This window comes from Gymnogyps californianus, chromosome 24 (assembly GCF_018139145.2).
Source record: "Gymnogyps californianus isolate 813 chromosome 24, ASM1813914v2, whole genome shotgun sequence".
Taxonomy (NCBI): domain Eukaryota; kingdom Metazoa; phylum Chordata; class Aves; order Accipitriformes; family Cathartidae; genus Gymnogyps; species Gymnogyps californianus.
This window is the reverse complement of record NC_059494.1, coordinates 3,961,305-3,982,204: the sequence shown is the minus strand read 5'-3', so window position 1 is coordinate 3,982,204 and position 20,900 is coordinate 3,961,305. Positions and strand designations below refer to the sequence as shown.

At 54.5% G+C, this 20,900-nt stretch overlaps 1 protein-coding gene across 8 annotated transcripts; it reads right to left on the bottom strand.

The window, feature by feature from the left end:
- Positions 1–1,115: 1,115 nt before the first annotated feature.
- Positions 1,116–7,947, bottom strand: LOC127025591 (acidic leucine-rich nuclear phosphoprotein 32 family member B). 8 transcript variants are annotated; one of them, XM_050910646.1, is made up of 8 exons: positions 7,858–7,927; positions 5,051–5,200; positions 4,430–4,552; positions 3,185–3,366; position 2,902; positions 2,715–2,822; positions 2,223–2,277; positions 1,116–1,356 (listed from the first exon to the last, which is right to left on the bottom strand). In XM_050910646.1, the coding sequence occupies exons 1-8, from the start codon at positions 7,909–7,911 to the stop codon at positions 1,268–1,270; spliced, it is 762 nt and encodes a 253-aa protein (XP_050766603.1). In that variant the 5' UTR covers positions 7,912–7,927; the 3' UTR covers positions 1,116–1,267. The 8 variants fall into 8 exon arrangements, with proteins under 8 accessions (XP_050766603.1, XP_050766605.1, XP_050766601.1 ...); XM_050910648.1 differs by lacking the exon at position 2,902 and having other exon boundaries at positions 2,715–2,836; positions 3,168–3,366; positions 7,858–7,947; XM_050910644.1 differs by lacking the exon at position 2,902 and having other exon boundaries at positions 2,256–2,277; positions 2,715–2,836; positions 3,168–3,366.
- Positions 7,948–20,900: the final 12,953 nt, after the last annotated feature.

Genomic DNA, 20,900 nt, shown 5'->3' with positions numbered 1-20,900 from the left:
CTGAACACCTCCAGGCAGAGGAAGGGTGGGCGAGGGGTCGGAAACCCTCCGGCGGAGAGCTACACCTGGCTGAATCCCCCCCCTTCCTCCTTCCAGCCACCGCAGGGCGGGGGGACACGTGCTCTGCGGCAACATCTGCGCTCCCACAGAGCAGAAACACGAGTGGGAAGAGAGCTGGATTTCTGATCAATGCACTTCTCTTCATGCTGAAAAGGAAAGAGGAGGAGGATGCGGACACCAGGCTAGCGCTGAGGCAACCGTCCAGAGCTGGTACTGGCTAGCAGAAGGACCCTGAGAATATATAGGCTAACACGGTCTCCCGGGGAACGCCGAGTTAGGTGCATCACAGTGATACTGGTTGAACGTGTTCTGTACAGTGCGAAATGGAGTTTGACAGAAGTGCAGTATCCCTTAACCTGCTATTTCCTATCTCTTCCTAAAGGCAGAGGCTGCTACAGGGTGACGAGAAGCCTCATCGCAGCAAAGACGCTCACAGCTGCAAAAAATCGGACTTACTTGGGATATCCAAGTGAAAGTTATTAGGTGGTCACCGGGAAAAAATATTCCAGTTTATAAAAAAATAGGAAAGCAAGTGCAGGGCTACTGCAAGGTGCATCGTCAGAGGTACCAGGTCTTGCAAGCAGCCAACCCCCCCCTCCCCAAGACCCCAGGCACCCCACATCCCCAGCACTAAAGTATCTTCAAGCATCTCCAGAGATCACATCACCATTATTTCTGATCAGAGAGACCTCAGCGATCGTTCGCTTTGAGTCCATTTAGATGAACCAGATTTGCACCCACTGCTCAAGATGGCTCAAGCGTCTTCAGAAAGCTGGTCTGAGGGCATGCGGATAGCAAACACGCCTTCTTTGCTGTCAGGCAGGGTGGCGAGCTGGAGCTCTGGGTCCAGTGTGGCAAGGCTGATTTCAGACACGAAAGATACCCTAGGAGGAAATTTTTTTTCTATTTTTTTCTTTTTTTTTTCTTTTTTTTTTTCTTTTTTTTTTTTTTTTTTGCAAACTGCTGCACAAACCACAGAACGGAGAAAGCCTTTGGTCATGAGACACTTGTGAGAAAGTAAGCTTTGTATGGAAGATTCCCCTGAATGCCTACAGTATTCTACATCTTAAAAAAATATATTGTTGACGCTGCAGCCATACAAAGGGGGGGAGGAGTGGGAGACGGGGATTTACAGTCTCACATAGACACAACGGGGAGGTTAAGACAAGCACAGTCATAGTCTGTAAAACTGATTGGCTCGCTCGGATCAGTCATCCTCATCGTCCTCTTCGTCTTCTGGATCTTCCTCTCCTTCATCCTCTAGATTTCGTTTTCTCTTTTCCCCTCGTGGAAGGTCTGCAAAAAGAGGTGAAGCATGAAGCTCTGTTCAGTCTTGCGGAAGAGCATTTGAACTGTGGCTTCAAGCTGCGTCAGCCACAGCTTGCTGGTGAGCAAGCACAGACTAGACTGGCACCATTACAGAGCGGAGATCCACCCTGCCCAGTTTCTCATGGCACCCAGAAAAGCCTGGACTAGCACGAGACATTAACTATTTTCTATACCCTCCAAGCATCCCACATTTCAACAGCCGCTTGAAAACGGGCTTTTTTTTGTTGAGCACCCCCAAAAACGTAGCATCTGCAGAATTCAGTCACTTCTGACCAAGCTCATACAAGATCATTTGAAGTCACGCCAGCCACTACACTCTGTCAACATTCATTTAGGTGTTTATAGTTTGTTATAACCAGAGGAGCCTGGACTCAAGTCAAGAAGCTTGGGTCTACCCTCCCTCTCTACAGCTGAGAGGAGAGAGGAACGTGTCTCCAAGAGCATTTCCTCACGCACACTGCTAACACGAGCTTCTGTGACAGAAGCCCGGCTCCTGCACAGACTATCAGTTCAAGCTACTTAGAACTGGTTTTCTAGGCAATTTGCCTCTTTAGTATTTGGCAGACTTACCCAGCTTGGTTGGTGTTAGGAGGTACTGAAACCTGTTTCCCCATCACCACTGTGTGACCCTTTAGTTATAACCACTATTCCATAGTCAGCTGAGGCATAAGCAACAGCTTCAGCGCTGCCCGTAAGCTGAAACGCCGCACTTTCTATCAGGGAAAAGCTGCAGGCAACAACAGCACTGCACTGGGAAGCTCTACAAAAACAGCAAATGTGTGAGACTATTGAGGCAACTTTGCAAGCACCTCGTTTGTTAGGATTCGACTCACCATCATCAGCTTCATCTTCTTCATCATCCTCACCATCTTCCTCCTCATCTTCCTCCTGGAGTCAAAACAAGATGCTTTGTTGCAAGAAGCACAATCCCATGAGCCAGGCGTAATTCCACAGCAACATTTTTCTTCACCTCTGCTCCCGCCCTACTCTAGCCTCAGGGTGGCAGGTACAAGCCAAGCAGAGAGAAGCCGTCGGTTCCTAAATAGCTTCTTGCATCCCTGCGAAGGGGGCTGTATGGCTTTATCGCTTAAAGCCACGGGAATTACCAGGCCGAGCAATAAACAAGTCTGAACTGGCAAACTCTGTGGACCACGAGTCAAAAGGTGTACAGGAAAAGCCGGAGCGCGTGGCGGCACTCCTCAGATCTGCCCACAAAGAGGCATCTGTGGCATCTGGTCAGATGGGTCACCAGATTAAGGGACAAGCGCACTACCAACCATAGCAACGTGGTGCTGCAGATTTATACCGATGGCAGAAAGCCTCACCTCATCATCTACTCCATCCTCCTCCTCTTCACCTTCCAGATCATCGTCTTCGTCTTCTTCATCATCAATGACTTCTTCATCCAAATCATCTTCCTCATCATCATCATCCTCTTCCTCGCCTTCTACCAAAAGGAGAAGGGAGGTAAGCGTTACGGTTCCCAAAGACTCTGCTACTCCCAGACAATACGCTCGCACCTCCAACCCCAGTGCTACGTGAGCAATGGGCAGGAAATCACACAGAACAAGCACGCACACGGAGCGCCAGCAACAAGCCCCGTCAGCCTGCAGCGAGTCTCATTTCTTACGCGGCCTGGCAAAGGAGGGAGTGGGGTTATCCAGACAGCCCCTCCTTCAGCAGCAAGTTATAGTCACCATTCATTTAGCAACACGACCATGCAGAAGGGGAAAAGGGGTTGTTCCCCAGCAAGAAAACCAAGAGGAGAAAATCCTCACCTTCCCCATTCTCATACTCGTCTTCCAGTCCATCCCCATCTGCTTCAGGGTCTGAGTCAGGGGCTTCCTGGTCATCAGCATCAAATCCGTCTAGGTAGGTGAGCTGGGGCAGAAGCGTGAACACGCTCTCCCGGTAGTTGATGAGCATTGTCACCTCACAGTTGAAGAGGTCCAGACTATGGAGGTTTGGCAACTTTTTCTGCAAAGATCAATTTGTTAAGATTATTTACAAGTTGACACTGTTTGAAGATCAGGCAGCCATCAGAGGACAGCTGGTTTGCTACCCAGATCTAGTACAGAAGTGTCTTTGCATGCATTATTTGCACCATGTGCTCCTCAGATGGAGAGAAGTTATTTCTCTTGCTAACTGTAGGCAAAGAAGATTTCTTTTCAGCTCCTCTGTCCTAGTTTCCCCTCCTTGGAGCCAGCTCCCTGTGAAACCATTTGCAAATCTTACTCCCTTCTGAACGGGGTGGGCAACAAGCACAGAAAGCCCAGCTCCCCCAGCAGGAGGAATCGCTGAGCCGGACTCATCCTGCCCAAAACATCAGGCAAAATACCCGAGAGCACGACACAGGGAGACCTGCAGCCTACGCCTGTGTGCCTTTCAGCACAGCCACAGCAGCTCTCCCGCTCAGGCTGTCGCACCGGGCACCAGCTCAAGCGAAGGAGGAGTAAAACAGTTTCAAGCTCTTTCTGGAGGGGATGGAGGGACCAAAGGCAACAGCTAACGAGGCAAATGCCCTAGACCAGACCTTTCAGCTACAGAGTCAGGATCACAAGGCAAGGGCCCTCCTTCTCTGGGGCAGTTCAGATGCAACGGGAACCCCCTGCAACGCATGCTGTGACAGCACCCAGGGCGAGAGGGTCCCAGCCCAGCACAACAGCACCTTTGGACTGATGTGATGGACACCCTCACTGGTGTCCAAGCAACTCATCTCCATGACACCCCAGGTGCCACCTACCTCAAACTGCATCCGACCCATTAACGGTCCTTTCTCAGATGGACACTGAGCACTGCATCCACAGTTTTACTCATCCAGCCCAATTTCATGCTTCTTTTAGCAACTGGCTGCTGGTTTTCCAGACAGAGGAGCCATTAACTATTAGCCCAGCCTCAAATTGGACCCACTCATCTGTTCCCATCAGAACCACGAAGTGCTGTTGGAACAGTTACCAAGACGTTGGACTTCTGCTGCACAGACACGCTCCCCAAAGGAAAAAACGTCATCCCTTAGATTCCAGCACAGCCTTCCACTCACCAAGGGCTCCAGGGTGTTGATGTCTTTGATCTTGTTGCCGCTTAGATTCAAGTGTGTCAGGTTAGGAGTTCTCTCTGCTAGAACTTCAAGGCCACCAGAAATCCTGTTATCACTCAGCTCCAGCTGCCAGGAGGGAATATCACATGGTCACAAAGCGTCTCGGCTTGCAACATGGGGAACAAAATTGCCCCGAGAACCGGACGACAATGAGCACCCAAGTTCCAGACCCTGTTCGTTAGACCATGCCACAGAGCAGCAGTTCAAGTTTTCACTTGAAACCCCTTTCCCGCAGTAACGCAGCACTCCCAGCCACCTCCGTGCTGCAGGACACAGGGGTACGTGCTCTAAAATCCCAAACATTTATGATGTTACTGAAGCTTCTGACAGTAGCACAACAGCAAGAGAGAAAGGAAGCTAAACATATAGTGAGCTCTAAAGTATTTTGTTGCATACTAAAAAACAACTTCTCTCACTTGCTCAGACTTGTAGGCTACAGAGAAAAAAGCAAAATCAAATGACCTTTTTCTGGCAAATACAGGAAAAAACAACTGTCACCAGGGACAGGGCAGCAGAAGTCTCAGAACAAGGACTGCTGGAGATGGGACCACAGGTCTGACTCACCTTCCGGAGTTTGTTGAGTTTGGGGAGATTGGAGACGGACAGCAAGTTGATGTTGATCATGCTGAGGAACTCCAGGTTCTCAAAATCTGAAGAGAGACCAACGATCTTCCCATCGTCGGAACGGCAGTTATCAAGAACCAGCTCCTTCACCTGCCAACAGAGACACCCAGCAGCTGTCACCCCACCCGGCCAAGTCTCACCTTGAGTCTGTCAAGCTGACACCAGGCGGAGCGACCGACACTTCAAAGCAGCACGTGTGTCTGAAGGTCCTCCTTACTCACATTAAGGGACACGCAAGATCTTAAAGCCAAATAACTTCTGCGAGGGCACAAGGTGAGAATCCCTCATGGTGGTTAGGACTTCAGCCTTTAAGCACGAGCCATGCAACATGCGACCGCTGCACCACCCCACACCCCGTGGCTCCAACCGAGGTCCACCTTCTCCACTAAGAAGCATGAAGGGGTTGAACCATGAGGCTGCATCAAAACATTTCATGCGCAAGGCATCAAAAAACGTTCAGAGTCACGCTTCAGGCTTCACTAACAAGAGGCCAAACAAGGTCATCTGGTTTTGTCCCCTTCAACTTTCTCCCCCACGCCACTGGGGTGCTGGAAAACCTGCCTCCAGAGGATTCGTTTCCCTGTGACAGTCTCCACGCAGAGGTGACACATCTGCCTAGGCAGGTCTCTAAGCAGATGGGCTCAACCTCAGGCTCCTAGTGCAGGACCACTGATAGCATCTAATATTTTGCCCAGCACAGACTACACGCACAGAAGCCATCGCTACCTGGTAATTCAGCACAGAAATCAACCCCCCTGTGGCATTCGGACCGTGAAGCGCCAGCACAGAACTGCTTCCCCCCTAAACACCTGGAGGGTAAACAAACCTGGCATCCCCCTCTCCCCCAAAGCGCAGGGGAGTGCTCAAGCCCCAGCTCTCACAGGCCACTTCCAAAACTTGCTTTTACCCCACACATTCTTCACAGCAAGATGCAAAAATCAGCCTTGGCCAGAAGGCTCGTGATGCTCTCCAAATTCCTCCTTCGCAGCGTTCCCATTTTACCTCTCTTGCTCAGATCGGCCAACTATTAGGGAGTCATTTTAAAATCACTTTGCCTTACTGGCAGCAGAGTTTCAGGGCTGCTGTGCCATCTTTGCAGCACAAGCTCCGAATAAATTAACACTTAAAACTCCAGAAGTGGCATCGCTGGTCAGGGCTCCGAGTTGAGCAGCAAACAGGCTCAGCCAGGAGTTTTGTAGCTGAGCTCATTTTGCTCCCAACACCCCAGACAAGCCTCCAACTGAACCGAGGCTCTGTCACCACGGTGGGTGTAAAGGACGGCCAGCCCTCCGCCGCCTTCGCTTTGTTGGTGCGGGCACAGAGGCGAGCCTGAACGTTATCAGGTTATGAAGGAACCTGGCTGAGACCAGCTTTAACCCAGACCGGACCCCTGCCCTGGATCGCAGAGCAAGCACTGCAGCAGGACGAAGCAGCCAGGATGGCTTCTTCCAGCAGCAACGCTGGCTCACACCGGCTTTGGTCCCAGGGCACGCACGCTCTGACCCCGCTCGCCTCTGCAGCGTGCCAGTCGCTCAAATTCCTGGTCTCAAACTAGAGGAGACCCACAGCTTGCAGCCTCAGAGGGACGCTTCTACTCCTCAAACCGTTCTCCTCCTGCAAATCCCTTTGCCATCCACAAAGCATTTTTAATCTCTACCAAAAGCTCCACTTACAACCCATTTTCCTCATGCTTGATTTTAAGCTGCCCACGGCCGCACGCTGCCACGACACAGCGACCTGTCCCCAGGCCGAGTGACAGCCACCAGCTATCTCACTGCAAGGCGGCGAGCGGGGCTGCCGGCCTGGCCCAGATAAGAGGCAGGCCGCCTTTTCGAAGCCGAGCCGGCTGCGGGAGCGCAGGCCTGAAGGACGAAACGAAACGTTTCGAGAGGCTGCAAAGCCCCGGGCCTGGCCCCATGGCTGCCAGCTGAGGGGAGCGGGCGGCTCCCCTTCCCCCGCCGGGCGGGACGTCCTCGCCGGGAGGCGGCAAGTCGAGGCGAGGCGGCAACGAGGCGGCAGCGGGGCGGGCAGCGGCGGGGCCCGGGCGGCTCGGCTGCCGCCTCAGTCCCTTCCCCAGGCGAGGGGGTACCGCAGCTCCGCTCTTCGTGCCCGCGCCCCGGCACCCAGCTCCCCCCACCCCACCCCGGGCCTCCGGGAGAGGCGGGAGGCCCCACTCGGGCCCTCGCACCGCCGCTGCCCGCCGGGACACCCGCTGCCCGCCCGGCGCTGAGGCGACCGCCGAGCTCTGACAGCGCGGCCCCCGAACCCCAGGGCGGGGAGGGGGGGAGCCCCGGGCCCGGCCCGAGCAGGCCCCGCTGGGAGCCCGGACCCCGGCGGGGCGGGCCGGGGCAGGCCCGGGCGGCCGCTAACATGGCCGAGCCGCCATGGCTGCACGGGGCCGCACCGGCCTTGCTCGGCGGCTCCGGCGCGGCGGAAACAGGCCCGGCCCGGCCCGGCCCGGCCGCCCCACCGCCGCCCAACGGCCCCCGCTGCGGAACGGGACGGGACGGGACCGGCCGCCGCCACCCCGGACCGGGCCGGGCCCCGCCGCGCACGTGCGCGCCGCCATGCCGGGGGGTAGAGGAGCAGGGGGGGGGCGGCTCGCCGCCGCCGCGCTCCGCACCCCCCACCCCAACCGCCCCCCCTCAACCCCCCCCCGCCATGCGGGACCCCCACGGTCCGCCGCCCCCGCCCCACGTGCTGGCCCGGCCCCCCCGCCCCCGCCACGCGCTCTGCGGCCGCGGTACCTCGCCCGGCTTCTTGTTGCGCAGCTCCAGCGTCAACCGCTTCTTCATCTCCATCCTCCCGCCGCCCCGAGCCGAGCCCGCCGCGCCGCCCCGAGCTCCCCGCGCCGCTCCCGCTCACCGCCGCCCCGCCCCGCTCCCGCCGCCGCCGCCGCCTCCCGCCCGAGCCCGCGCGCGCCGCCGCCGCCGCCGCCTCGGCAGAGGAAGGCGCCAACGGCAACAAAGGCGGCGCGCGCCGCGACCCCTGCCGGCCGCGCGCAGCGCCGCGCCGCGCCGCGCCCCGCCGCGCCCCGCACGGCAGCGCCCCCTGCCGGCCCCGCCCGGCCCCGCGGCGCTCGGCAGCGCTGAGCCGGGCGAGGCCGCGCTCTGGGGGGGTCCCGCGCGCGCAGCCCCCGACCCCGGTGCCACGGTCCCGACCCCTGGCGCCATGTTCCCTGCTCCAGCGCCACACTGCCGTCCCCAGGCACCACGTTCCCGCCTCCAGCGCCACGTCCCCGTCCCCGGGCCCCACGTTCCCATCCCTGGGCACCACGTTCCCATCCCCGGGCACCACATTCCCGTCCCCGGGCACCACGTTCCTGTCCTCGGGCACCACGTTCCCATCCCTGGGCACCACATTCCCATCACCAGGCCCCACGTTCCTGTCCTCGAGCACCACATTCCCGTCCCCAGGCCCCACGTTCCTGTCCTCGGGCAGCATGTTCCCATCCCCAGGCACCACATTCCCGTCCTCGGGCACCACATTCCCGTCCTCGGGCACCACGTTCCTGTCCTCGGGCAGCACATTCCCATCCCCAGGCACCACATTCCCGTCCTTGGGCTCCATGTTGCCATCCCCGGGCACCACGTTCCCGTCTCCAGCACCACGTTCCTGTCCTCAGGCACCACGTTTCCATTCTCAAGCACCACGTTCCCGTCTCCAGCGCCGCATTCCCATCCTCGGGCACCATGTTCCCATCCCCGCGCACCACATTTCCATCCCCAGGCCAGGCCCCCTCTTTCAGCCACTGCTGAGGCTACGCCTGCCAGCGGTGCCGCGGCCAGGGAGGCTGATAAAAACGGGGTGTTGGTCGGGCTTTCTGCTAAAGGAAGGATGAGATAACAGCGGGAACTCCCTCGTTACTGTGAGGGTTACGATGATGTTTTTCCCTTCTCTCATCTGATGGGCAGCCCGCAGAGGCCGGCGGCTCGCCCTGGCCGGGGCTGCCCTCCGGGTGCAAACACCCTGAGCTGGGGAATCCTGCCGTCATGAGACGGGCGAGGCGAGGGTTAGCAGGGCAGCCGCAGCCCGTGAGGTTCATGGCTGCGGGAGCGCCTGGCCCAGGCGGTGCTGTCGGGCCCAGCTGCGCTTAAAGGGTGCGACAGAGCTGGTGGGACTCGCTGCACGGGGCTCGGGAAGGTCCCCCACCGCGACACGGTGCCACCGTTCCCAGGGACCCCACTCAGGAGAAGGATTCCTGCAGGATGTGGGCACTGCTGCCGATGACTTCATTAAAAGTTATCTTAAAAAATATCCAGAGAAATCTCTCTGATCGACGACCAAGCCTCCGAGTAAACAGGAACACGAGGGCGCGCAGGACCAGCCTCATAGTCCCTCATTGTCCCCTTTGGCAGCAGGCCACTGGCCTTGTATGGGAGGAAATGGCTTTCTGGTACATTGCAGTTAATTTTTGCCAGTTGGCTCTAACATGAGCCTTATTTTATTAGGAGTAGCAAAATGAAACGGCGACATTCAGCAGAGGGGTTTAAGCTCCAAAGGGGCCAAACCCAGGGGTTTTTTTAAGAGCAGATAAGGGACATCTCCATGAAGAAAAACTGCCTTTAATGTCGGTGCATTTTTTGCATCTCTGTGATCTCCCCTGCTCCCTCGCTGACCGCGGCTCAGTTTCTCCAGCCCAGCTGCGTGCCAGAGAGCTCCCGGTGCTCTGCCGTGGAGCGAGCAGTCTGCGGGGCACCGCACCAGTCACCCCTCTCCTCTGTGTGCCCCTAAGGAGCTCCCCCTGAAATGCCCAGCACCGAGCCTGCGTGGAAGGTGGGCAGATGCTGTGGAGGGCGAGACCTGTGGTGGGGGCACTAAAGGAGCAGGGAGAGCAGCCCACGGCTGGGACGGGCTGCAAGGCCCAGAGCATCCTCTTACTGCCCTGTCCGGGTTAATCACATCCCCACGGGTGAAGCAGCAAGCGGCTCACAGAATCAGAGAATCATTTAGGTTGGAAAAGACCTTTAAGATCATCGAGTCCAGCTGTAAGATCATCGAGTCCAGCCATAACCGGGTCCCTCCTTTGCAGGGCGAACCCAGGCTCTTCTGGCCCTTTTTGGTTTCACCGAGACCTACTCGGGAGGGAAGAGCAGGTCTCGGCACCCGAGGGGTCCCCGGATCTCCCCCCTCCCAGACCCCCCCCCCGCTGGCTCCAGCAGCAGCTCCAGCAGGCTGCCCCTGGGCAGAGCAGCTGGGAGATGAGCGGAGAGGTCCCCCCTTGCTGATCTGCATTTGTTTTAAGGTCTCTTTCATGTTCTCTTTGAGGCTCGTTTCCTGTTCTTTGTAGAAAACAATGCTCCCCCCCCCCTCCCCGCCCGTCCCAGGGTGGTTTTATCTCCCCTCCCGTGGGCTGCACTCCCTCGGGAGCTGAGCTTTATGTTTGTCCTAAAATACAAAACCCTGCTCTGATTTAACCGAATTGATTTTAAAGCTGCGTCTGGTATTTGATGTCTGGTAGATGCATTTAAACTGATCTAGATTTTCTATGTTTGGGCAGATTAACGTGAAGCTGGTAATTTACTGTGCGAGTGACAGCAACTGGAAGGCTGGACTGTAAATGCTGACATGGATTGAAATTCAGGTCTGGAGCTTTTCACGCAAGCTGGAGCACAGATGCTGGGAATAATGTATTATCTGTCTATTATACAACACAATATTATCTGCTTGCATTTTGCACTGCTTTAACTAGTTCATTCCTAGCCCAATGCCTCCTGAGAGTGAATCCTGTATAAACAGGCCGTTACTGCTGTCTGTGCCACACGGACCTTCTCACCACGCCACACTTTCCTGTCCTCAAAACAGGGACAAGACTCCCCCAGATCTCCTGGTGGCTGTAGATCCTGCTGGGATCCTGCTGGGACATACTGGGATCCGGCTGCAGCAGAACGATGGGTACACCAAATCAGCTGCAACAGCTTCTCCTGTGGGAGCCAGGAGCTGCACAAAACCCGAACGAGGGCTTGTCCCTGCATGGCTGAGCTGTTCCACCAAGGCGACTTGCTCCAGAGCCCTTCGGGGCGGTTTGGGGATATCCAGTGATCTCTCGTAGCTGGAGGATGTGTTCGGGCAATTTCACTGAAGATTTACAAGCCAGTAAGGCATCAACTGGGAGACCAAAAAGCCAGTGCCCACGTGCACCCTGACAACCCCCCAAGGAGGAGGCAAAGAAGGTTAACACAGTCCTCGGTAGCCTTTAGGAGAAATTCCCATGATTTTTGTTTGTTTGTTTCGCTGATGGAAATCGGGGATCTAAAACTTGCAGGGCCTGATGTGCTGGGCCCCCGGGGATCTCCTCTCCCTCTGCTTCCCGGCCGGGCCGGGCCCCGCCGGCTCTCCCCGCTGCAGAGCTGCTCCGGTGCCGGCAGAGGGAAGCATCCCCCCGGCGATACGGGGAGCGGTGCCCCGGCACCTCGGCCAGGGCCCCTCGGAGGCTGGAGCCCGGCCCTGAAGGGTCCTGGGGGGAACCTGGGGGGAGGAAGAAGTGGGAGCAGGAGCAAACACCTCTGCAGAAGGAGAGCCTGAGCGTGGCTGGAGTCCCCGAGGTGCAGCCGGGCAAAGTGGTCCTGATTTGGGGTAAAGCCAGTGCTGGTGCCTCCCGCCTGGGCTCTGCAACCCTTGTCCACAGGACGCGTGAGCGCCGGGCAGCTTTTTGTATTTTGGGGCAAGACAGAGGCGCCCGAAGGGTTTGGATGCCACCAGGCTCCTTCCAGGCACTTGGCAGAAGTGCCTGAAACAGGAGTTGTTGTCTGTGGGCTCCCAAAAGGCAGCAGGGAGAAGGAGGCACTTCCAGAAAGAGATGTGCTTGGGTTTGCCTCTGACCTGATCGCTGTCTTTCCAAGAGCGTGCAGGATTAGTACCCAAACAGAGAGAGAGGCTTGGGGCTGGCACTCCAGTTTACACACAGTATTTCCCCAGCGTGAGATAAAGTCACGATTCTCTCATATTTGCAGTGTTTCTCCTTTATTGGTGATCCTCCCAACGGTGCGGCGGGGATATCGGCCTGTCTCCCTTGAGCTTTCTGCACGGCAAGGGCCTTGCAAGCCGTGTAGTTTGCACCTTAATATTTTATCAGCCAGTCAGTGATTGAAAAAGAAAATCCAACTGTTCTCCCCGGAATTTACCTGTCGTGTCCTGTCCCTCACGACAGTCTGCACCTGGTTTGAAACACCCAGGCGGCAGGCAGGTTCCTTCAGACTCTCTGAACATGGGGTTCACTATCCCAGCCCAGGGGCTCCTCAGCCCAGGACGGCTTGTTCTCTCTGCTCTGCAGTTATTAGCTTTGCCCTGCAGTAATTAGCTGTGGATACCGGCATCTTTATGCAGCGTAACCATATAACCCAGCTCCTATCTCAAAGCAGATCTGGAGGCACCTTGCAGATTGCTATTCAAACTTTCGCATAGGGAAGCTGAGCCGGGTAGAGGGGAAAGTATTTATCCACCACCATCTTGTAGAGAGCCAGTGCCCTTCGGACCAGCTTCTCCCAGCAAATACACTCAGCATCATTTCCATCGCAATCAGTGCCTTGGAAACACACGGTGGGAATGGGTCCAGCTACAGCCCCAGGGAGAAGAGAGAGAGGCAGCGGGGATGTACCTGGGGTGGGATTTGGGGAGATGGAGCTGCCTTCGGCCAGGCGGGCACTGTCCCCACCTCACCCCGCACGAGGAGTTACCTCCAAGCTGCCCCAGCACACCCCAGACTGCTTGCAATACTCAGTTAAAAAAGAAGGAGGGTAGTGGATAATTACTGGTTTTACCAACTCTGCAACGTCTCCCAGCTCAGCTGGACCAAGCAATAACGCCAGGAACTATCATCACGGCTATTACTGCTTTGCACTACCTCAGGATTTTGGATCCCCTCTAAAGAAGCCAACACCCAGAGAAACCACAGAGAAAACCTGTCCCAAAGAGCTTACAAAAGGCATGCGACACAGTCAGGAAATGGACTTCAGGTGCCTCAGGCCCCAAGATGCACCCTGATGTTAGGGTTAAGTAATGCTGTGTCTGCTGGGATGGACACCTCCGGGGAACCCCAGGAAACACCTCTCATCACCCCCAAGAGCTGCAGCAGACACTTCAGTCCAGAAGGACTTATAACACATGAAGCAAACAGGCACAAAGTCTGCATGTAGGATTCTCAAATGCCACCACTTTTTGGTTTATATCTCAAAAATACACGGTTGAAACGATACCCATCTCCTCCTTCGGTATTTCACCAAGACCATGTCCTGTCCCTGCACCATTTTCCTGCCACCTGGATTATGCTTCAACTGCCTCAGGCCTCAGCCAGTTTATGACATTTCTGTGCAGCGTGGGCATTGATGGGTGAACCCTGAGGTCTTTCCCTTCTCTGGCCTGGGCTTACACATCTCGCTACCCCCCAAGCTCTGATGCTGCAAAACTTCCTGCTTCCAGGCTTAAAAATCCTGCCCCTCCACCTACTTGTCTGAAGAATTTCTGTGAACAGGTAGGGAAAATCAGGATTTCTCAGTTTGTTATCACACCGCCGCTCAGTCAGAGCTGCACTTGCCTGTAATTTGCAAAGTTTGTGCCAATATTCTGATTACTTGCAGGAGTAACATCGCATTGTTGGGTTATCCCAATATGAGCATCCCTGGATGAACTGGAGTTCCTCCTCATCACCTCTGCCATGCCAGAGCATGAGGGGGGCCGCTGTGCTCCGCTCACAGGCTGCAGTGAGATTCAGGACATGAAAACAGGATTTGGGAAACTCTGCTTTGTGGGAAATAGTCCCACAGGTGCCACAGGAAGAGGCACGCAGCGGGTGGGATGGCTCCGTTTCCCAGTTCCCATCCCAGTTTCCCAGTCTTAACAGGGCTGCACTGGGGAGATAGGCAAGGACTTAGCCTGGAGGCTGGGTTCCCAGAGCAGCCTCCTGCTCCGTCACCGGCCATTGTGCAACCCTCTCACCCTCCCTGCAAAGGGTGTGGGCAGAAACCCTCGCAGGTGGGTGCTGCTCAGGGTGCAGCTGAGCTTGGGAAACAGCTCTGCACCGGCACCGAAGCACGGGAGAGCCCTGTGAGCTCTCTCCTTCGCACCACGCCGGGCAGCACACGCTCCAGCCTCACACACCCCGGCTGCGGCCGCACAACGGCATGGCGTTGGCCCCTCGCACGCCCCACATGCCTTTGGAGATGGGACGGGGCGGCCAGATCGGACCGGAGGCAGGCAGGGCCGATTTTACACCTCAGAGCTATTTCGGAGCCAAACTCAGCCCTGATGCAAGCAGGAAGTCAAGTGAATTGCACCAACCTGGGGTTATTTTGGGCCCTTCACATTTACCTCTGAGTTGCCTGCAGACTGTTAAACTCTCAGGAAGAGTTGGTTTTATTATTTAGCGATGGTTTTTAGTCCCTCTGTGTTCCAAGGGAAAGCTGGAAATTAAAAAAGTGAACAACATAGTCAAGAAACGAGGAGTTATTAAATGAATAAAGGAAATGTCTATGCTGGTGAGGGCCGGCGTGGGAAGGGATGGATGTTCAATGGAAGACGCATTCCCAACCAGCTTCTCCCCAGAGTTTGGCCCATCGGTTGCCTGTGTTTGGTGACTGCCAGCAGTGTCCAACTAAAGATCAGCGCTGGCACAACCCAGCAAACAGCATCAGGAGCTTCCTACGGAGTGTGCACAGAGGGGGAGCCATCTTCAGGGATGCATCCAGCTCTGTGTTAAGGCCACCAAGAATGGGATCTGCAGGAGAGTGGCATGGTCTTGACTTGAACGTGTTTTATTGTGCAGGCAGCTGCGCTCAGACCACTGCCTGGGCACGGGCACACAGACAGAGGCTGTTAAATAGCTCGCAGGAGGACACAAGTATTGCTTGTTATCTGTCTGGGTTGAGTTTGAATCACAAGGGATGCTCTCTGCTATGATGGGATCTCATCTGCTTTCGGAAATAAGAGGGAAGTTTGTGCCAGGAGGTGGTTGGAGGAGGATGGAGAGGGTCTTCCTCGTGGTCTCAGAGCGCAGGCGCCAAACCAAGAATGAAGAGAGTGGGACACGGCCCCTGCATGCACTCCTGCCGGATCTGCTCTGTGGCTGCTGGGGGCATTTCTGTGCCCTTCTCAGGCTCTGCTGTTTCAGGTGACAAACTCTTCCAAGAGGTTTTTCTAGTGGTGCTTCTAAGTGGCACCGTGTCCTCGTTATAACAACCCCTCTTGTCTGCCCATGAGGCACTCACACCAAATTTCTGTTTTCAAAATAATGCACAAAGGGAGACTGTGTTAAATATTAGTCTCCCTTTATTTTTGTAGGCAGACAGAGGTTTCAAAGCATCTGGGATGGGACATGCTTCTTTGAACAAAGGTAGGAAACTAGACAAGGCACAGGGATGTGCCTTGTGGGATGGGATGGGACGGGAAGATTGCAGGGAGATGCAGCGAAGGGGCCTGGAGGATGGGAGCAGGGAACAACTACACATGATTTCCCACTCCAGAAGCAACCCAGCTGGAGGGCACCCAATGCAGCCATCAGGCAGCAGATACGCAAAAGGAGATACTTTTTCACCCAGCACCTAATTAAACTGGACCTCGTTGCCATAGGATATGACCTCAAAAAATAACCTTTAAAAGCTTGAGATAAACGTATGCAGGATTGGTCTGTTCTGACTCATTAAACATGATGGTCCAGGACCTCCAGCTAAGGAAGTATTAAGTCACTGACCACCAGAAGATGGGGCAGGATTATTTGCTGCTTGCCTTCCTTCTTATATTCCTTCCAACAGACTAATACTACCACTGACAGGGTGGCAACGCTGTGGTCTGCCTTCTTAGACGCTTACAGAGTTTTAACGAAGGCACTAAGTCCCCAGGCTTTACCCTGTCCTTCACCATGAACTGAGGTGAAGCTTCTCCCTTCCTAAAACAGAGACAGCAGCTCCTGCTTACTGCCCGGTGGGGAGCAGAGAGTAAAGAGGGGCCGGGGGGTCTCCCCCTTGAGTACTCGGAGACAGCCCTGGATCAAGAAGGCTCTGGTTCCCAGGGCCCGTTGCAGACTCTGCTATTAAGTCTCTCGCAGAACTTGCACAAATCGTCGCCGTCTCCTGCCAAAGCTTTGCGTCACTCTGAGAAAGGATTGCAACGTTAGATAAACACATCTACCTGGGTGCAAAGCACTGCCCAGCTTCTGCCAGCTGTGATGTAAAGCTGGAAGCTCAGCCCAAGCAAAAAGGAACTTTCTCTTCATCTCCTTCCATTTTCACATCTCTTCAGAGTCAAGATTCCTGCAAGTAAGAAAGGGTGAAAAGTTGCTGGATGCAGGGGTTTGGTTTGGCAAGAGGTGCCTCCCTGCTCTGTGGCTGCTAAATTCAAAACCTTCCGGGACCCAAGGCAGCCCTCGCTGTCTCTGTGGCCCGCACCTAAGTGGGAGAGCCCTGGTTATGCTGTTACAGCACTGCCAAGAATAAGGTGATTTTTCTTTCTCCCGATTTAGATAGCTTATATTTTCATCTACAAGAAGGGGAGAATGAGAAAAGTCTCTGCTTAGCCCCTGCACATCGAGCAGTTCCTGCTGAGTTACATAAGCCAAAGTCTCTGCAGCGTATACACAACCGCACCGAGCAGCGCATGTGACAGATGACAGCACTGGGAGAACTTCCTTTAATTATAACTGTTATTGCTATTACAATTAGCAATTAAGGCATTTGTTTTAAACCTGTCTGTATTTCAAAACAAGCACGGGGCGGTCAGATTGGCAAAGACTATTGGGTTAACTGGTATGGCATCCTGCCTGGAGTAAAGATAATGGAGTAGCTGGGTGATTGCTCAATGATGATGGATTGGTGGGGAATTTCTCTTGGACCCTGAGTCCAACCCTCTGGGGCCTGACAAGGCTTGTGCTCTGCTCCTCTGAAGGCTGACTTGCACAAGTACCAGGGCCATGATGTTGTAAAGAGCAGGTGGTTCAGACATTTGAGACTTTAAAACCACACCTCGCGTGGGGTGCAATCCGTCTTTTGCTGTTGCTACTGACGCTTTTCGGTTGCCTGGAGCCCCTGCCCTACCTGGTGAAGAAACACAGATATTTACAGCTCTGCAGATGTGAATAAGAAGGGTTACATTGCTCCCGGTGGGCTATACAGCAGCAATGGAGACGAATGCTTTCATTTGGCTGTGTAAAGCACATGCAGCTTTAGCTTGTCTCCTGCTGCTGTTATTATTTCTTCCAGACCGCGATTTGCTAAACAGCTTCCAAACCAAGCAGAGGACACAATTCCTGCCCTGTGGAGCCAGGAATGACAGGGATTATCTAACTGTTCAGCATTAGCAAGGCTCCCAGGTCACCTGCCTGTGTTTTTATACCTGGAAGCATGAAATTGCAGCCCTGGAGCTAAGTCATGTACCAAAAGCAAAGGAGCTCGCAGCGGGATGGAGCCTGTCCAGGCTGCTTCAGGGCCTTCCTGGACAGAGGCAGAGCGATGCAGCAGGGCACCGGTGACCCAAAATGCCTGGGTTTCCTTCCTGACTCGCCCACTGCCTCGCTGTGAGACTGGAGCTAAGTCATTTTGTCTCCTTCCACCCCAGGGCTCTGACTCACGCTTGCTGAGCAAACAGCAGCGGGGATGCGGGATGCCAGCACTACCACCTCATCCTCCCTGCCCCGGCTGTTTGTTACTGCCCCTCTGCCGACAGTCACGGCTCCACACCAGCCAAGGCAATAAATAAAGACACATGGCTCTGAGACACAGCTTCTCCAAATAGGCTTTTTAAAAAAAATCCCTCGTCATCAGCAGTTCAGGTGGAAGCCTCCATCTGAGGTGCCATAGGACAAGGCAGGGAGGACCAACCTCAAGTTAAGCAACTGGATTCTCCCAAACTTGCCCGCCAGAGTCCCCACTTCCCTGTTTTGGTGGCACCAGCAGCAGAACTGCTTCCTCACCACGGCTTGTGAGGACACAGTTATAAAACGCTTGCAGTTGGGCCCTGAGGCTGCAGGCTCAGCTCCTGTGAAAGCCCCTGCCCCTTCCACTGCCTGCTCTCAGCTGTCTCGGTGCCATACCCTCGGAACCCGCTGCCTGCCCAAGGGATGACAGAGAGGCAGAGGAGCCGGGATGAGGCTCTCCAGGTTAAAGCATGTCCCTTATCACAAAGCCTGGGACGTTGCCTGGGGTGTGGGGTCTTGCAAGACGGCACCAGTCCCAGGGAGCGGGAAGGGAACAGCTAAGGGGACAGGATGAGGAACAAACCTCGTCCATGAGGTTTCCTGGCAGATCCTGGTGCAGAAGAGACACATCTGAGTGAGCCGAGATGTCACGTGTTAGAAGAAAGGTGGAGAGGAGGCAGCAAGCCTTAGCAAGGAGGTGAGGACTTTGGGTGAAACTTTGAGAGAAAGAAGTCTCGAATACAGGGAGGATTAGGGGAGTCTCTCTGTGTAACTCTCACATGAGGCCCAGAAAGCTTCACCCCTGTGCTCCCTGGGCACCCCCATCTCCCCAGCCCACTCCCATGTCAGCATCCTCAGCATCCCAGGCCCTTCTGACCACAGGCAGGAGGATGTAACCATTAGGAGGAGCTGGGAAGGAGGACTCACCAGGAAATCAGCCTCTCTTTATGACCTGAATGCTACTTATTGATGAATCAGGGAAGATGTGGATTTGTGACACCCTCCCCAGTTATTTATTCATTGTGTGCCACAGGATATATCAGCGATGCTTGGGTGCTTTACTCATGCCAAGGATGCCAGAGGTTTTGAGGTGGGAAAACTCATTCTTTTCAAAGATGTTCATATAGGCCAGCCATCACGTGTCTGGGCAACAATCTGTCTCATTTTCAAATCCACCTCTGCCACCTTCCCTGGCCGACGCGGTACCTCACCTGCCTCCCTTCGCAGTGGGGTAGGCAAGTCACCACTTGCTTCTCACTGAGACCTCCTGCGGAACTGGGTACCTTCTTTCAGCACGCGAACTCAGTCTCCTACTCGCACGCTCCATTCAGGAGTTATAAGTGAATAAAAAGCAAATTCACCGCAGACTTCCTCAACGTGGACACCATGGTGCAGCCATCCAGGGGGTGAGAGCAGCTCACTGGGGATCGCCTCTGATCTTCTGCTTCAAGCCGCATCATCTGTCCTCGAAAGACACCCAGCCTTGACTTAGTTGTATGTAACAGAGGGTCCATGTTGTAATATAAGCTGCTTCAGTGGTTAATTACCCTGTCATTTCAAAATGCATGTAGATTTGCATGTGAGGCTTTTGTAAGCCCTGGCACCTTTAGGAGGTGTTGCACAGCTCGGGTCTCCCAGGTACGCTCCTTTTTATAGAAGTATAAAAATAAATGGCTAAGCTTCCCAAAGAGCCAGTCCCCAGGGAAAATCTGAAGTGTCACAGCAAAGGCTGCTGTTTGATCCCTACTCTTCAGGGAGCACACGGCCAGGGACAGGGACACCTTGGATCTTGGTCTGACCCTGCCCTGTGATGCTGAACGTAGTGTCTCCTCTGCTCCCATAGGAAGAGCTGACCAAATAATAAGCTTTTATGTTTAAGAAAGCAACATATTTCTTCTTTTCCCAACCCTACATGGAGGAAAAAATGTTGATTTTTGGGAAAAGTTTAATTGCTGCCAATTTTCTTGACATCCTGAATGGGATTCAGGAGGAAAATGTTTGCAAAGCAGTCACCCAAAGGTGTCCTATTCAGACAATTCTTTAACTAAATAACAAAATAAACTAGCTAGAAGAAGTGTGATTTATTTTTTATAATAAAATTATTTTTGATAATAAAACAGTAGTTGGGGAAAAGTTGAAAAGTGGCTCAAAAACGAGGCAGCATCAGCTTGCTGCATGTTTTTTGGTGAAAACTGCTTTATTGGTTTTTAACCAGCTCTGTAAGGGAGGCTGTATGGATCAGTCCCTCCCCTGGGAAAAACAGGGTTAGGACTGGGGTGTGTGCGCGCGCGCAGGTAACCTGCCTAGGGGCACGCTGATGATTTCAGACTGCATTTCTACCCGCTCTTCCAACCCTTCCAGCTCACGCTTCTCTGCCCTCCCTCTCTGCCCCTGCCCATTTGGGTGCACAGATATAAACCCTCCAGCCAATATGTTTCCTTTGGGGGACTGGAAGGTTTGCCTGGAGGGCGCGCATGGCTCTTGTCTCATCCCGATGCTTTCCCTAGAGACGGAGCAAGGGTATTTCCTGGCGGCTGCTCCCGGTGAGCTCACACCGTGGGCACTCCTTCAGAGCTAGAGCGGCAGGGCAGGTTACGGCTCCAGCTTTGCTAGAAACCTTGGAGCTCCCGACGCTTTGCCTCACTGCGTGGAAGCAGTACTGGTCCGTCTCAAGGGAACACAGGTAAGCCAGGCTGGGATGAGAGGCGAGCAGCAAGCCAACAGCTGCTGGGCACTCTGGTCGCTGCTTCGATTTTTCTGTTCCCTTTTTCTTTTTCTGTCTCCTGTCTCCTCCATCCCTTCACCACCTCTCAACTGACGTCTGTTCAACTAGGAGATGGGATTTACCATCTTGGGTGTGATTCTTTTTTTACCCTACGCAACCACTTGCATTGCTGTAGAAGCGTAATGCAGAGCACCAGGGATCAGGAGAGAGTCAATGTGGTGTGAATGAGCACGTGGAAACCCAAGATCACGAAGAGGCAGACCTCCAACCAGTCTGCCTGCCATCTATTTTATTTTTCTTCTGTAGCTGTGATGTCACCTGCACTGGGGAGCCAGCCAGCCTGGATTAAAGAGAGGGCATCATTAACTTGCAATTGTAAAAGAACGGTGGAGGTTTATCCACAAGTCAGTTCATCTGGTTGGAGCAGGAGGTTACAGAAGAGC